At 50.2% G+C, this 16,853-nt stretch overlaps 2 protein-coding genes across 11 annotated transcripts in view; one reads left to right on the top strand and one right to left on the bottom strand.

The window, feature by feature from the left end:
- The window catches only part of B3GAT1 (beta-1,3-glucuronyltransferase 1), a 41,722-nt gene extending 26,984 nt beyond the window's left edge, over positions 1–14,738 (top strand). For 4 of the 7 annotated variants that reach the window (XM_063178436.1, XM_063178441.1, XM_063178440.1 and 1 more), the window contains 4 exons: positions 1,510–2,018; positions 5,206–5,502; positions 10,997–11,114; positions 12,476–14,738. In XM_063178436.1, the coding sequence (XP_063034506.1) occupies positions 1,510–2,018; positions 5,206–5,502; positions 10,997–11,083 (893 nt within the window). In that variant the 3' untranslated portion in view covers positions 11,084–11,114; positions 12,476–14,738. The remainder of the gene's footprint in view (positions 1–1,509; positions 2,019–5,205; positions 5,503–10,996; positions 11,115–12,475) is intronic. The other 3 variants (XM_063178439.1, XM_063178442.1, XM_063178437.1) reach the window with 2 other exon arrangements.
- A 457-nt stretch (positions 14,739–15,195) lies between these two features.
- LOC134430630 (beta-galactosidase-1-like protein 2) overlaps positions 15,196–16,853 on the bottom strand; it is a 32,780-nt gene continuing 31,122 nt past the window's right edge. For all 4 annotated transcript variants that reach the window (XM_063178435.1, XM_063178434.1, XM_063178433.1 and 1 more), the window contains 2 exons: positions 16,336–16,452; positions 15,196–15,916 (listed from right to left, as the gene is read on the bottom strand). In XM_063178435.1, coding sequence (XP_063034505.1) covers positions 15,830–15,916; positions 16,336–16,452 — 204 coding nt within the window. In that variant the 3' untranslated portion in view covers positions 15,196–15,829. The remainder of the gene's footprint in view (positions 15,917–16,335; positions 16,453–16,853) is intronic.

Genomic DNA, 16,853 nt, shown 5'->3' on the forward strand with positions numbered 1-16,853 from the left:
TGCTGGGGCAGATCTAATGGGCCTCTGTTCCTGTTCTTTCTCATCTCAAGTTCCTGGTAGTTACCTGACGTTGAAAAATCCATGGCTCAAAGAGTTCTGTGCCCACTGGAGAGGCAGCCTTCCATCCTGAGTGGGGGTCCCCCTTCATCTCTGCAGACTGTGGCATTCCCCCTGTGGAATTCCCCCTGCCCTGCACATGGAAGCTGCACCCTGGAAAATCAGCAGGTGCATCAACACTGGTTCTCCTTGAGCTGATTGTGAACATTTGCAGGGATTTTGTATGTTGGGATCAGAGAATCCAATCTTTAGGCAGTTCATTGCTCACATCTGCAGCTCTGAGGGGGCTGTTCTGTTCAGAGGCTGGAGGGGCCTTTTTGAGGCAGGTTAGTTAGAGGCAGGGGAAAGTCTCTGCAGGAAAAACCTACAATTACAGGCTTTCATTTCCACTCTCCATTTCTGCATTTGAAGTGTGTCTTTCCCCACTTCTCTGTGGCTCTCAGAGAGCTGTAGGGCACTGCAGTGTCCTGCCCAGACTGTGCTGCTGGGGATCTTCACTGACCTGGTGTTTTCCATCAGTTTTTTCCCTGCCTCTCAATCCAGGTGCTCCAGTGAGTGCAGATCTGAAGCCTGCCCCACTAAGCATGGTGCCCAGAGCACTGGAGCTCTTCAGGGATGATGGACCATCATTCCACGTGGCTATTTTCTTTATCTAGACCTACTTGCTCTACAGTCCTGTCTCTTCTGGGTGCTTTTTGACACTGCTTGTTGTGAGCGCTCAGCCCAGTTATCCCGGGCTCTCAGGCCTTTTTTTCTTTTTGGTGCTGGTTTTCTAGCAGCAGAATCTTCTTTTCTCATGCGTGTTTGTCCCTGATTCCTTTATTTACCCGTGCCCTTACCCAAGAAAGCCTCCACTCCTGGCACCCACGAGGGTGACCCGCTGGCTCAGCCAGGGGGTGCTGGATGCCCGAGTCCATGCAGCTCTCTATTCTCTCCATGCCCTTGCCCAGATGATGGTGGTGACTCCCTCACTGGCCTGGTGTTTTCCACCAGTTTTTTCCCTGCTGCCCAGTCCAGGTGCTCAAGTGAATGCAGATCTGAGTCCTGCCTCACTAAACGTGGTGCCCAGAGCACTGGAGCTCTTCAGGGATGATGGACCATCATTCCACGTGGCTATTTTCTTTATCTAAACCTGTTTTCTCTACAGACCTGTCTCTTCTGGGTGCTTTTTGAAGCTGCTTGTTGTGAGCGCTCAGCCCAGTTGTGAGCTCAGCTTGTTGAGCACTCAGCTTGTTGTGAGCTCTCAGGCCTTTTTTCTTTTTGGTGCTGGTTTTCTAGCAGCAGAATCTTGTTTTCTCACGTGTGTTTGTCCCTGATTCCTTTATTTATCCGTACCCTTACCCACAAAAGCCTCCACTCCTGGCACCCACGAGGGTGACCCGCTGGCTCAGCCGGGGGGTGCCGGACGCCCAAGTCCATGCAGCTCTCTCTTCTCTCCATGCCCTTGCCCAGATGATGGTGGTGACTCCCAGCGTGATCTCGCTGCAGGCTTGGACTCCAAGGAATACTGCCTGTCGGACCGGGACATAGTGGAGGTGGTGAGGACAGAGTACGTTTACACGCGCCCACCCCCGTGGTCAGACACGCTGCCCACCATCCACGTGGTCACCCCCACCTACAGCCGGCCCGTGCAGAAGGCAGAGCTGACCCGGCTGGCCAACACGCTGCTGCACGTGCCCAACCTGCACTGGATCCTGGTGGAGGACTCGCAGCGCCGCACGCCGCTCATCACCCGCCTGCTGCGGGACACGGGGCTCAACTACACCCACCTGAACGTGGAGACCCCCCGCAACTACAAACTGCGAGGGGACATGAGGGACCCCCGCATCCCCCGCGGCACCATGCAGAGGAACCTGGCCCTCAGGTGGCTCAGAGAGACCTTTCACAAAAACTACAGCCAGCCCGGGATTGTTTACTTTGCTGATGATGATAACACCTACAGCCTGGAGCTCTTTGAGGAGGTAAGGGCCTGCTGGGGGGGTGGATGGGGCTGGTGAGCCTGGGGAGGGTAGGACGGTTGTGGTAAGCCTGGATGAATGTAGGAGTGTAGTGGTTGTTCTATCTATCTATATAGGATGGGGCTGGTGAGCCTGGGGTAGGATGGTTGGGACGGACAGAGACGAGAGATCTCTGAAGCCAGGTCATAGAACTTGTGGGTTATTGCAAAGGGCCTGGGGGCAGGGCCCTGCTGGGAGCTGCCAGCCACAGCTCAGAGCAGGCTGAGAGAAGAGAGGGGGAGAGAGTAAAAGGGTAAGAGAGCGAGGTTCCCGTTAAAATACCAGAAATCTTCTTTTATGTTGAATATTCTAATTCTCACTAACCAATCTAGTACAATACACAAATCCTATAGCATTACATGCAGCCTATCAGAATCATTACATTACCATCCTGTGTTATATTTTAAACCCTAAAATCTCCTCTTTGGGCCCCTTCTGCCAAGCTGTAGGGTCTGCTCTGACCCTTGGGCCTGTCTGCAAGCAGAGGGTGTTGTTCCATCAAAAGGGGATCACCTTCAGCCAGCCACACCATTGTTTTCCAGTTGTTCGGTAACTAACGTATCTCAAAGCTTGCTTTCATTTCAATCTCCCTTATAGTTTCCATATTCTCAGAATCTTTTGCCAGACAATCATATTGATAAGGCTTTCCTGTTTCACCTTCCCCAACAGGGAGGGGGTGAGGAGTAGGGGGTTACAGTATGGGTAAATGAAGGTTGTATAGAATGTAGTCTTATCCCCTAAAGAGTTGCAGCTGAACCAATTACTAAAGATTAGAAGCGGGCCTGATTTAACAGGCCACACCTGTAGCCAATAAGAAGAGTGTTAGGAAAGAGTGGATTGGTGGGACTGGAGTCTGTTGGTTGCTGTGAGGATAAGGAAGAGTCAGTGCCTAGAGGAGCTGCCTACAAGAAACATGAAGGAAGTACAAAACTTTAGTAATATGGAACCTTTGCAATGTAATGACAGTAAAACTCTTGCAATATAATGACAACAGTGAGGGGTGCTGTGGGTGAGCTGAGGACATGCTGGGCTCCACAGCCTTCCCAGGACATCTTGTTCAGAGGTGTTCCCTGTGCTGGTCCCTGCCTTGCTGCATGCATGAGAAGCAGGAGTTTGTTGGAGACTTTGCTTCCCCTCCTGCAAAAGCAGAGCCCTCCATGCAGTGCCCGGAGGAGGGATGTCTGGGCCAGGAGATGTGACCAGTTTTTTCCCCCTGGAGCAATTCCTATTCCAGCACTCAGCATGGCTCCCCCAGGCTGCTATCAGCAGGTGAGGGGCTGAGATCTCCCCCTGGAAGTTTGCAGCTCCAGGGCTGAATTTCAGTGTGTCCTGACAATCTGGTTGGGTTTGAGCAGGGGCTTTCCACAGGCTTTCCTACATTTGCTCTTTGATCCAGCCCAGCTGGGGCTCTAAATGAGCTCGTGTTTGCAGGTTTGAATGTTCTTACATTCAAGACCAGGTACCTCACCTGGCTTCCAGCTCAGAAATTACTTGTTCCCTTGCTCTCTTGAGGCCAAACTCTTTCACCAAGGGATGAGAAAGGAGGATTGCTTCCTTCCCCACCAGCTGCCTGTTTTCATACCAGGGATCTCCTATTTATTTCCTCATGCATGTCTCTCCCTTCCCCAGTGGCTCTCAATTTAGCTTGCACAGCCACAGGAATGGCTTTGAAAGCTGGGATTGAATTCAGGCTGAATATCTTTCTTCCCCCGTCCGCTTTGAGGCTGGCTCTGGTGGCATCTTGAGACAGACTCCTCACATGAATAAAGCAGAAAGGGTTCCTTCATTCACTCCTGTGCTGTGCTCGTAGAGGCTTCTCCTCTCAGACGTGTCTCTGCAGTTAAGGTCACTGAGCCAAGGAAATGTGCTGTGAAATGCAGGAGGCACACATTATTGTTCCCTGTGGACAGGGGCTGCCGTTAGCAGCTGTATAATGCAGAAGGGCAAGTGCCAGAGCTCTTCTGCTCTCGTTTGCAGTAATTAGCAGTGATGAGAGTAGCTCTGGGAGAGCCCTGATCTAAGAGAGCGAGCTCAGAGCAGAGATAGAGGCTGAGCCTGCCAGGGAGCAGGGCAGGGTGCTGGGGGTGAGTGGCATCCAGAGCATCTGCCTTGGCCAAAAGGGCCCCTGGTGGCTCTGCTCCATTTCTGGTGACCACAGGGAGCAGGAGGCACCCAGTTCCACAGCGCAGGGCTGTTCTGCCTGCTGCGAATGTCCAGAGAGACTGTGCTGTCCCCAAGGCTGGCAGCTGCAGTGCCCCACTGGCATCTGGAGATGCTCTTAGCCTTTCATAGCCTGGGACTGCAGCTTAAATACCTCAGTAGAGACCACCTTTCTTCCTAGATGTGCCATTCCTGCATTTCCAGGTGGCCTTGAACAAAGTGCTTCCCTCCTGTGTCTTTGTTTGCCCATGTGGAGACCAAGAGCTGGACAAAAAGCCCAGTGAAATCCCAGAGAGGTTCCTTATTGGCAGCTCTGGACAAAAACCCTACTCATAAATCCCAGAGATTTCAAATGAACTTCTTCCCACCTTGCTCGGGCAGGATAACACTGTAAGGATTATGAGGAAGAAGTTGATGCTGACCAGACAGAATCCAATATTTGAATGGAATTTATGCATCATGTATGAGATGTATGAATATGAAAAACAAGCTATTGTTTTTAAGGGTTAATCCTTTGTTAACGGGTGTCCTTTTTTTCAGGCAATCATAAAATACTCACTTTTCACACCCCGTGTGTGCTCATGGCAGATGTGCAGCACCCAGAAGGTGTTGGTGTGGCCTGTGGCCTTCATGAGCGGCCTGCACTTAAAGTTTGAAGACTTTAAGAATTTTTCATACAGGCACAACTTATTTCGCATATATTTTACATAAGCATGAATTACTCCATAATATACATTACAATTTTAACATCTGCGAAAAGCAAATCATAAAATATGCATTTTTCACACTCTGTGTGTGCTCGTGGCAGATGCGCAGCACCAGGAAGGTGTCAGTGTGGCCTGTGGCCTTCACGGGCGGCCTGGCCTTAAAGTTTTAAGACAGTAAGAATTTTTCATACAGGCACAACTTATTTCGCATATATTTTACTTGAATATTTGCGAAAAGCCAATCATAAAATCCACATTTTTCACATGCTGTGCGCTCGTGGCAGATGCGCAGCACCAGGAAGGTGTCGGTGTGGCCCGTGGCCTTCGTGGGCGGCCTGCGCTACGAGTCGCCCAAGGTGAACGCGGCGGGGAAGGTGTACGGCTGGAAAACCGTCTTCGACCCTCACCGGCCCTTCGCCATCGACATGGCCGGCTTTGCTGTCAACCTCAGGCTCATCCTGCAGCGCTCCCAGGCCTACTTCAAACTGCGCGGGGTCAAGGGCGGCTACCAGGAGAGCAGCCTGCTCCGCGAGCTGGTCACCCTCAGCGACCTCGAGCCCAAGGCTGCCAACTGCACTAAGGTACGCTCTCGTCCTGCTGCGGGGTGCTGGGGAGCCAGAGGGGGAAGAAAATGCAGTTTTCACCATCATTCCATCACTTCACTGAATCACAGGATTGATATTTATCAATATAGCCGGATGGGATGTGCCCTGGCTTGTCTGTGAGCTCCAGAAGGCTCCATTTGGGGTGATTTCACTGCTTTTAGCTGACTGATCAATGCTGCCTGTACACATTGCTGGGTCAGGGAGCAGGACCCCGTGTGCTAAATAACACAGAAACCACGGATGGTTCTTCTCCTGTAAACTTCCCAGTCTGAGAGGAGAGATGAATCTGGCTGGGCTTGACAGGGAGTGTGGGAGACACCATGAGACAAAGCTGCTTAGAGTGACGGGCATCAATCACAGCCCATCAGCCACAGAGGTGCTGCCAAGGGCTTTGAAGCTTTGTGAGTGGGTTCCCTAAATACTGGAGGTGTGTGTGACCATGTTCACAGGGGTCTCAGGTTGAGGGAAGAGATGAGGATCTGACTCCATGTTTCAGAAGGCTTGATTTATTGTTTTATGATATATATTATATTAAAACTATGCTAAAAGAGTAGAAGAAAGGATTTCATCAGAAGGCTGGCTAAGAACAGAAAAAGAAGGAATCATAACAAAGGCTTGTGGCTTGGACTCTCTGTCCAAGCCAGCTGATGGTGATTGGCCTTTAATTAGAAACAACCACATGAGACCAATCACAGTTCCACCTGTTGCATTTCACAGCAGCAGATAATCAACATTTTGTTCCTGAGGCCTCCCAGCTTCTCAGGAGGAAAAATCCTAAGGAAAGGATTTTTTATAAAAGATGTCTGTGACAGGTGTGCTGGGTGTCCCTCTGAAATCAGAGACCCCTGTGCAGCACTCTCACACCTTTGTCTGTTATAAACTTCAGCCAGTCTGATTTAGAGAGTCTTTATTGCTTAATTACGCCGACAGAATTGTTCTTTTATTGCAAATAAGTTGTTACTGCCAACAGCTCCAGTGTTGAATCCAGGTCTCCAGTATTTTTGGGATAGGAAAAAAATGTGGCTAATAGCCTTTGCCTGATTTCCATGTGCACTGCTCCAAAGCCATGGAAAAAACAGGAATCTGATTCCTCTCACAAGGAATCCAGGAATAAGGAGGAGGAGCTGAGGGGAAGGAGCAAGTCTGGGTTGTATCTGATACCTGCTGTGCCTCTCTGAATCCACATTTCTGTGGTTATGGCTGTCCTACACCAGGACAAATAACCCAACCAGCCTCCCAAGAATGGGGAAAGAGTTTGGATTAAAATTAGATCCCTGTTGCTGGGCTCTGTGTGGAAATAAATGTGTTTTCAGCAGGCAGGAGAGATGGACAGACTGCTTTTACTCTGTGTACAGAGGATCAGGGGTGTTTACTTGATCTTCTGTACACAGGGTGTTTATCAGGGTGTTCACCCGGCCAGTTATCCAGTCTTTGGTCCATTGTCCCTGCTGTAAACAAATACCTGCTGAAGGAAGCTGTGCTGATAGGTTGGGGTGAGAAATGACAGCTCTGAAGGAAGGAGAGGAAGGAAAATGTTGTTTCCAGGAGGAGGAAACAAAGGGTGCTGGAGCCAGGCAGGGCTGACCCAGGTCAGGGATGGGGAGGAAGCAGCAGGGATTGCTGCCCAGCACTGGAAGCATCCGAGTTTCCTTTCTTGGCTGGGCTGGGCAGAGCTCACAAGGCTCCTTGTTGTGAGCTGAATGCTGTCTGCTCCTGGCAGGCTCTGAGTGCAGCTTTGCAGCCTCCATTTCCCTGGAAATCTCCATTTCTGCTTTTACTCACCTGGGACCGTGCTCACAGGGGTCTGAGGATGAGGGAAGAGATGAGGATCTGACTCCATGTTTCAGAAGGCTTGATTTATTATTTTATGGTATATATTATATTAAAACTATACTAAAAGAATAGAAGATTTCATCAGAAGGCTGGCTAAGAATAGAAAAAGAAGGAATGACAACAAAGGTTTGTGGCCTGGACAGAGTCTGGACAGCTGAGTGTGATTGGCCATTAATTAGAAACAACCCCATGAGACCAATCCCAGATGCACCTGTTGCATTCCACAGCAGCAGATAACCATTGTTTACATTTTGTCCCTGAGGCCTCCCAGCTTCTCAGGAGGAAAAATCCTAAAGAAAGGATTTTTCATGGAAGATGTCTGTGACACTCACCCATTTCAGCAGGAGAAGAGTCAGGGCCAGCAGCAGAGAAGGACCAAAGCCAGCTGTGGTCTGAGGTCACAGCTCAGGTTCCTCTCTCCCCCCTGTGCTCCCAGCACTTGTCATGCTTTGCTCCTGTTAAACACAACCCCACACCTGCTTTGCAGGGAGATTTACATTAAAAATTATGATGTGCTTAGACAGAGTCATTAAGGAGGGATCAGAGGAATGTGTAAGATAAGCACAGACATCTGTTCTCCAAAAATGCTGCCTTCCCTGTGTGCTCTGCTGGTGCTGGAAATATTGATCAGAATTCAGCCCACAAACACACACTCCTGCACAAAGCTGAAGTGTAAGCCAAAGATCACGTATCATGCTTGTTTTCTTGGATTTGGGAACTGCCCAAAATGAAGGAGAAAGTAAAGGAAGTTGGTATTAGTTGCTGAGGAGAATGTTATCCCTCCTAATGAGGAGGGAAGGGTTGGTTTATCCTGGAGCTGTAAGGAAACAGGGCTTTGCAAGGGTTCTCTGTACTTGGATTTCTGCTCTTTGTGCATTTCCCCACACCCCCAAATCAAACCATCCTCTCCTCAACCCCTTGGCACAGGAGAGAGGTCTGAGATTTGGCATTCCTGTCAGGCTGATGGAAAGGGGGACATTCTGCTCCCCGTTTTCTATGGACACCAGGGAACAATCTGCAGTGAGCTCAGCCAGGGAGGGCTAAAGCACAGACAGAGGCCCATGGGCACCATAATGCCACAGCTGGGGACATTCTATTGTCAGGCTGCAGGACAGGGAGCAGAGCTACCCTTTCAGCCTGGTGTCTCCTTTTTTCCCATTCTGTAGTTTCCATTTCAAACAACAAAAATTCCTGAATCCCTCCTGGGAGGGTCAGCTGGAAACCCTGTGATCCCTCCCACTGCAGGTCGGACACTTCTGTTTGTTTTTTCCTCTCCTGTTGGGAGGCAATGAATTGTTCTGCTGTGGAGATGAAGCTTTGTGACCTCCTAGATGTGTTTTGAGTCCTGTGACTCCAAATGTCAGGCCAGGAGTGAGTGGAGGGGTTTTGCAGTAGTGTTTTTAAAGGGGAGTCCCTTGAGTGATCTCAAGGGTGATGTATGAAGTGATGTGTGAAACCACTACTCAGGAGAAGTCAGATATTTGGTCCCCTTCACTGTTGGGTCCCTTGTGAGAGAGACAAAGCTTCTCTGAGGCATAAAACACTCTGCTTATTGGAAAAAAAAAAAAAAAAACAAGCACTGGCTGAAAGGAAATGAAATGTTGGCTGAAATGTTTCTGTAGTAAATGGTGATCTACCTCCCACGTTAAGGAGCACAGCATGGAAAATGGTAAAAGCTGTTGTATCAAGCTGTAAACTCTGAAAATGGGTCAGTTTTAGCCCATTTAATCTGCCCTTTTTGGCATTTGGCTTTCAGAGAGCAGAAGTGGGCACAAATTGAAGCTGTGCGGTTGTGTTCTCTGCTGCTGGATGTGAGTGAGCCCTGGGCCACAGCAGGGCTCAGTGAGGAGGCCCAGCAGTGCAGAGGGCTCTCTCTGAAGGGCAGAACTTGCTGCAGGATTTCTCCAGCACCTTTTAATCCTTTCAGCATCACTGCAGAGCCCTGAGAGCCACTCGTGAGCCCCGCTGGGTTTTGTCTTTTCCCAGGCATGCAGCGCAGTAATTGCAGCAGTGGGGAGAGCAGGGCTGGAATCAGGGGTGACTTTGATGAGCAGGCTCTGAAGTGCTTGTGGGGGATGATGAAATGGATTTCTGGACCCACTCCAGCCAGCAGTTGGTCTCCACTGCTTCAGTATTAGCAGAGATTTAAGCTCCACGCAGGAGGTGACCGCTCACATCAGAGAGGAATTTGGTCAAACAAGCTCCTTGGGAAGGGGGGAAGGTGCTGTGCTTGAACCAGGAGGGTTTGAAAGGGGCTTTGTTCCTCCTTCAGAAGCAGAACGTGGCCTGGTTTTGCAGGAAGGAGGCGCTGGGTGGAAGAGGTTTGGGTGTGCAGGGATTGTCATGGCAACCAGAGGGAAACCCCACGAGGTGGGAAACAGCCCGGCACAGGTGAGGGGCAGCAGGAAACCTGTTGGCAGAGGATAAAGCTGCTCCCAGCAATGCTGGCTCCAGGAGGAAAGCAATGAGGGTAATTGAGTGTTTTAAGCAGCTTCCAGAACCGTCTGAGCACAGCAAGTAGAAACAATTTCCTACAACAGCCCCTCTGAAATACTCAACCACCTCAGATTCTCCCAGTTCTCCTCCACAGATGTTGATCTCTCTGCAACTCTGCTGCCAAGACAGAGGGAAGCTTTCAGGAGAAGCTCCAATTGTGTTTTAAGCAAGCTTGGGAGGAGTTTTAATCCTGGTTCAGAATAGGAGTGGCTGTATGGGGGCAGCATTCCAAAGGGACTGGGGGATCCAAAGGTTTTTCGGGGATCCAAAGGGGAATGCTGGGTTATGACAGGGTGTGTGCAGCCCAGAGTTTGTGGGAAGAAAGGGAAGAGAGGATTCTGGAGCCAGCTCCTGCCTCAGCAGCTCTGAGGCTGCAGCAGCAGTGAGTCCTTCCCTGCTCAGTGACACTCAGCGGCTTTTTAGGCTCTGGAAAGGATTTAAATGAAAAGAGAAGTGGTGGTTTTGTTTTTCCCAGGCATGCAGCACAGTAATTGCAGCAGTGGGGAGAGCAGGGCTGGAATCAAGGGTGACTTTGAGCAGGCTCTGAAGTGCTTGTGGGGGATGATGAAATGGAGGTTAGGAAATGAGGTTAGGGGGCAGACTGATGCCTGCTCCCCAGTCATGGATTTTCAGGGATGTGCTGAAGAATTCAGGTTCTATTTCCCCCCAGCCAAAGGCAGGAGTGGAGATGGAAGAGCTGCTGATGCCTCTTCCCTCCCAACATCCCCTAAATGTCAGGAATTTGCATTTCCCCCCTGAGTGACTCCAAGGCTGAGGGTGTAGGTGATAACCAAGGAGCAGCTGAGGAGCTGTGGGAGGCAGGAATGCGATCCCAGGCTGGGAGGGAGCTGCCTTACCCCATTGCAAGGCTGATGAGCCTTTGGAGGGAGCTGCTGGATAACTACATGGAGGGAGCAGGGTAATGTCCCACGACAGCACACTGTAAATGGTGATTTCTGTGCACTGTGCATTCTGCAGAGCAGCAGCTCTGCCTAAATGAAGGTTTATGCAAAGCCCCTCTCAGCAGTGGATGCACCATTAGGCTCCAGGGTGGCTGCTTAAATTGCACTATTGATTTAATGTGCAGGAATATTTCCTAGTGCACTGGAGAGCTGCAGCTAATGACTTCTGCCTTCCTCAGATTTTAGTGTGGCACACAAGGACAGAGAAGCCTGTGCTGGTGAATGAGGGCAAGAAAGGATTCACAGATCCCAACGTGGAAATCTGAGTGTGCATGGCTGAGCAGAGACCAACTCCAGGTAAGAGCTGCTTCTCACAGCACTGAGAAGCTACACAAGGGCAGGAGAAAGAGAAAAGCTCTTTTAAATGTGCTTTTTCACTTCCATTTTTCACAACCCTGACCTTCCCTTACTGCTAAACCTCTCAAGACCATTTGTTAATCTCTCTTTTTTTAAAGTTAATCCATTTTTAAGACAAAATACCTGCTGAGAGATTGAGGGGAAGAAAAATGCAGGGAGTAGGAGTTTAGGCAGAAGTTGCAGCATTAAGAAAAATCCTTGTGTAAACGAGGTTGCCTTATTAACTTTAATAAAGCACAGGGGTGAAGGGTGTGGGTTCATCCACCTGCAAACACCTGAGGAAAGCTAAAAGATTTTTGGTCAGGCAGAAGCTTTCACTGAGGGAAATATTTAATTCAGGCCCACACTGAAGGCACAGAGAGGCAGTGATGAGTAGGAAGGTGTGGATTGAACCCTGCCTGAGGTGTTTGTGCACCTGAGGAGAGCATGGGGTGTATTTTGCAGTGGAAAGGAGGAAAGAGCACACACATTGATGTTTGTTCATGCCCTGGGTGTTCCTGCAGCTGGTTTGCAGGAGGATGAGCTGTTCACTTGTATCTGCAGCCTGTGGAGCTGCCCTTCGTTCTTATGGGCAATAAAATAAATGCACAAATTCCCTTTCACTGGGGTGTAGAACCAGGCCTGGAGGGAGAGGAGGATGCTGCTCTTGAGTCCTGAGAAACAGGAGCAGGAAGGGGGCAGATTTGCTCAGCAGTGGTGAATTTTTGCCTGCAATGAGCTCCCTTATGTGCCATTCCCTGGGGGAAGCAGGATGGAGCCCTGGCTGCTGCTCTGTGCCCTTGGCAGGGCAGGAGGGGCTGCACCAGCTCCTCTGGGCCAGGGAGAGGCTGTGCACAGGGACTGGGGCTCTGCAGTGCTGCTCCCCCTGCCCAGGCAGCAAACTTTGGGACCTGCAGTGGGACGAGGCTATGGGACGGCCCTGAAAAGTGAGACAGGGCTATGGGATGGCTCTGAAGAGTGGGACAGGGCTATGGGATGGCTCTGAAGAGTGGGACAGGGCTATGGGATGGCTCTGAAGAGTGGGACAAGGCTTTGGGATGGCCCTGAAGAGTGGCACAGAGGTTTGAGGTGGCTCTGCAGTGAGGGACAGGGCTTTGGGATGGCTCTGAAAAGTGAGACAGGTATTTGGGATGGCCCTGCAGTGCCACAGGGCTTTGGGATGGCCCTGCAGTGCCACAGGGCTATGGGATGGCTCTGCAGTGGGACAGGGGTTTGGGATGGCTCTGAAGTGTGGGACACAGCTTTAGGATGCCCCTGCAGTGGCACAGGGGTGCTACCCACGCTGTTTGTGTCTCTTGCAGAAGATTTCTTCGTGCACAGCCTGCCAGGTTCCTCTCCACAGCACCCACCCAGCCAGCCAGGCGGGAGCCAGGAGCTCTGCTGACTCCCACGAGTCTGAGCCTTCAGAAAAACCAAGCACCACTGCATACATGACGTCCCCGGATCCCCTGCCCCTCCTCCCGGGCTCCGGAGGTGGAGCACAAAGCACAGCAAGGCAGGACTGGCAGCTCCCGGCCCCAGGCTCGGCTGCAATGTGAGAGGGCTGTGCCAGCACCTGGCTGAGGGGGAGAGCCACCGCAGTGGCCCCTGGGGACTGGCTTTGCTGAGCAACAGGAACTCTGTGGCCGTGTGTGAGACAGCCTGAGCAGCTCTCTGGCCGTGGAGGGGACAGCTGCCTTCCTAGATGGCACCTTAGCCCTTAATTTTAAACCTCCTTTAATCAGTGTTTGTTACGCTGCACAAGACGGGAAGGGTTTGGGGAGGGGGGAAACGAGGCAGGTTAGAACAAACCCTTGAAGCATCTCTGTTCTCTGGTTCCCTCTCCTTTTCCTTCCTCAGTTTCACAGCTTGGGGGGCACCCTGATGTTCCTGTGTGGTCATGGAATCATGGAAGGGACTTTAAGGGTCCTCTGGTCCAAGGTTGCTCCTGGCCTGGAACATTCCCAGGGATGGGGCATCCCCACCCCTCTGGGCACCTGTGCCAGTGTGGCACCACCCTCATTGTAAAAAACGTCCTTATATCAAATCAATCCTCTTTGAGTTTAAAACCATCAGCCCCTGTCCTAGCCCTGCTAAAAGGTTTGTCCCCATCTTTCTTAGAAGACCCCAAAGTGGGACAGGATCAGGGAGCTGCTGATCACCACCAGTTCACCACTGATCCTGGTGGAGTCGTGTCTCCAGCATGTGGATCTCTAAAAATGCTAAAATAATTGGAAATGGGGTTTAATGAGATTGTGGGGGCCATACACCATAATATTCATGCAGATCTGGCTCCTGTTTGGCCCTAATTTGGTTCCCATTAGGTGTGGGATTCTCTCAAGGGTGCTCCTATATAAAGGCAAATTTCCACTCTTTAAAAAAAAAAACTGCTTCAAACTAGAAATTGGACTCTAAGAAGTGAATTTAGTGCATTTCCCATTTGACTGGAGTGTATCCTCCAGCCCCTTCTTCTGCTACTGCAGAGCTGGTGTGAAAAGCCACCCTGGAGCAGTTCCCAGTCCCCTCTGATGGAGAGCAGCACCCTTGGGAAGGGGATTCTGGCTCAGGGCTCTGCTCATTCACCATCTGCTGGTGCTGCCACCATGGGTGACTGTTTGAGACTGCCAAACTTGCTGAGATAAATCTGAGGTACAACAGGCCCCTTCTCCCCAGCCAAAACCCATAAATTCCCTCCTCCTCCTCCATAACTGTTGTCAAAGCTTTGTCACCCCCTCTCCCTGCTGCTGTCCCAATTCCTTCAAAAATTCTGAAGCACAATTTTACCTTTGAACTTAGGGAAAAATGTAATCCTGCAATAGACTTGGTTATTTTTAGCCCTAACACATAGAACTATTAAAATGCTCTGGGTTTAATTGTTGGCTTCACGGTGCAGAAGTCTCCCCTTGGACTAATGACATTGTGTATTTCCTGATATTTCAAAGGAAAAATATTTTTTGTAAGTTATTTTCTCCCACTGTATATCAGAACCATTGGGGAAAAGTCTCATTCTTTAGTTCCCAGCCACAGAAGCCTTTACAAAAATGTTCCTTTTAGATGCAATGGCTGAAGCACCACTTGGAAAGAAAGTGTTGGATGCTGCTGGCTGCTCTATGGGAACAGGTATTGTTACCTTGGATTAAAACTCTGCACTCAAGTAGATTTATTCTCTTACTGTACTGGCCTTCCAAGCTCCCTTCAGTCTGCAAACCCTCCAGTGGAAAGAGACATTTCTCAAGGACTACCAAGTTCTCACAGCATTGAAATAGTTTCCAGCTGCTGTCCTCTCCGAGCTGCATGTTTTGGTTCACTGATCTGAATTCCGGTCCCTGCTGGGTTCCAACTTTCCCTCCTTGGAAGGAAACATTAACTTGCAGAAAAATGCAAAGGATGGAGTGCTGAACACAGCCCTGCACATTTGCTCTGCCCACAGGAGCCCTCTCAGCTGTCCCAGAGCTGCTGTGGCCCTGGGGAGCAGAGACAGACCTGGCCAGGATGGAGTGTGTTCCAGCTGCACTGTCTGTCCTCAGTTTTAAACAAACTGTATTTAAATTTGTTAAATAAAATGATGGTTTCTAAGAGCCAGAATAGCCTGCACCTCCCTTACAGACACAGTCTGCTGTTTCTCCTGGTACTGGCACAGAAAGCAGAGACTCCTTGGAGGTTCTGAAGGATTCACAGCTCAGGTTTGATCTCCCCCTCTCCCTAAGGAGGCTGCAGCTCCTCTGTGCCTGGAGCTGCTGAGTTAAAACAATGTCATGTTTACCTAAATCCCACATTTCTGTTTAGAGGGACAAAAAGAAAGAAAAAACCAGGACCCAAGATCCCACAGCAGCTTTAAGGAGGAAGCAGGGATGAGTTTTCCCACTTGCTTCTACCCCAGCCAAAATCTGATCCCTGCTCATTTTCCAAGGGGGAATTTCATCTTTAGGTGCTTCACAGTGTGAGCTCTGCTGGAGAGGGGACTGCAGGACTCATTTGCTCTTTTCTCATTCCTGCCTGGCCTGAAACATCATGATACATTTGATAAAAGACAAAACACATCTCACTTTTTAAACTTTTTCTTTTTTTCCTTTTGAGAGAGAAACAACCTCCATAATAAAACTCAGTGGAAAAAAAGCTGAAATTAAAAGTCATTTGACAACCACCTTGCCTTCCAACAAGGGAACACGTAATGGCCTTTTTGCAGAGAGACTTGTTAAAATCTGCCTCCAAATGGTTTCCCACACCTGATTACTCACTTGTTCACCAACTATTTTCTCCCTACCTAATTATAAAAACGAGGAGGCCAAGGATAGCACATTTTGAAAGTCCCTGGAAAGCTGAGCTCAGCTTCCAGTTCAGATGGCTTCAGTTCTTTCTCTCTCTCTTCACCTGCCTCCAGCACCTTTTAACTCCCCCACATCCACCAGATGGTTCAGAACATGCTCAGCCATCCGGGCTGGGGGCCTCAGCAGGGCAGGGGATGAGCTCCATCCATCCATCCATCCATCCATCCATGGAGCAAGGGCGCCGCTTCCTCGCTGTCCTCTCCTCTGACCTCACTGCCAGAGGGCAAATCCTTCCCCTGGCTCTGGTGGAGATGAGCATGCCCAAGTGCTGAGCCAGCAGGTCCCCAGCCATGCAAGCAGGAGTGCTCAGGGTGAGCCAAACGTGGGAAAGGAGCTCCCAGCCCAGCCTCAGTCCACGTACTGGGTCCGTCCCAGGTAGGGGATGTCCACGGACTGGATGATCCGGCCCGCCGTGCGCTCCTCAAAGATCACAATCTGCACAGGAGAGAGAAAAGCCCTTCTTGCAAAGCCTGGGGGGCTGCAAATATGCTTAGGAGAAGCACACTTGAAACTCCATTTAAAGAGCTCAGTCAGTGTGGGTCTAACAGGGACTGAGGCTCTGCCTTGGGGATGAAGCAGCATCACATTAGGTTTGGGCTGATTTCCCACCTGAAGCAGAGCTGTGAAGTTCAGCTGCCATCCCTGTCAGCCTTTAATGGCTGTCAGAGCCAGGGCCAGCTTTGGAGCAGCACCTTCTCTGGTTTTCAGAGATCTCAGGAGACAGCACTGCCCTTCCCCTCTACTGCACTGGCTTTCAGCTAAAGGATAATTGCTGTCCTGTGTGTGTCTGGCTCTTTGGGACAAGGATCTTTCACAACCCCAACAGGCACAGAGCAATCCCAGCAGTCTCTCACCTCGTTGCCCCCTCTCCTTAGCCAGGGCGCAGGAAGGTAAAGAGTTTCCTGAGGTCCAATCTTCCAGTATCTTCCCAGGTTCTGACCATTGACAAACACCACTCCTTTCTCCCAGCCCTGGAATCAAGGCAGAACATGGAATTACTAAAGCAGCTCTGCTGCCTCCTTTGCATCCCCACAGGAAACCAAATCTGCTTTCACACTTGCATTCTTTCCAGCCACTTTCTGCAGGTTTTCTGCTTGTTTTCCCTGTGCAAATCCCTGCAGCCAGGGACATTTAAACAAGCCCTGCTGAACAGGAGTTATCCTTAATGTGCTCATTAAAAGGATAAAGCTTTCAAAAATGTGCAATTTGTGACTTGTGCTTGCATAGGAAGTTTCTTCCCTTTGAACAGACAGGCCTTTATTCCTCCCCAAGCATGCAATATCTGCCCTCACCTCTTTCCCAGGTGACAGAAAAACTGAATTGCTGCTGGCTGGCCTGATTTACAGCAAACAGAATTTCCCCAATACATGGG

Source organism: Melospiza melodia, chromosome 29, assembly GCF_035770615.1.
Source record: "Melospiza melodia melodia isolate bMelMel2 chromosome 29, bMelMel2.pri, whole genome shotgun sequence".
Classification (NCBI taxonomy): domain Eukaryota; kingdom Metazoa; phylum Chordata; class Aves; order Passeriformes; family Passerellidae; genus Melospiza; species Melospiza melodia.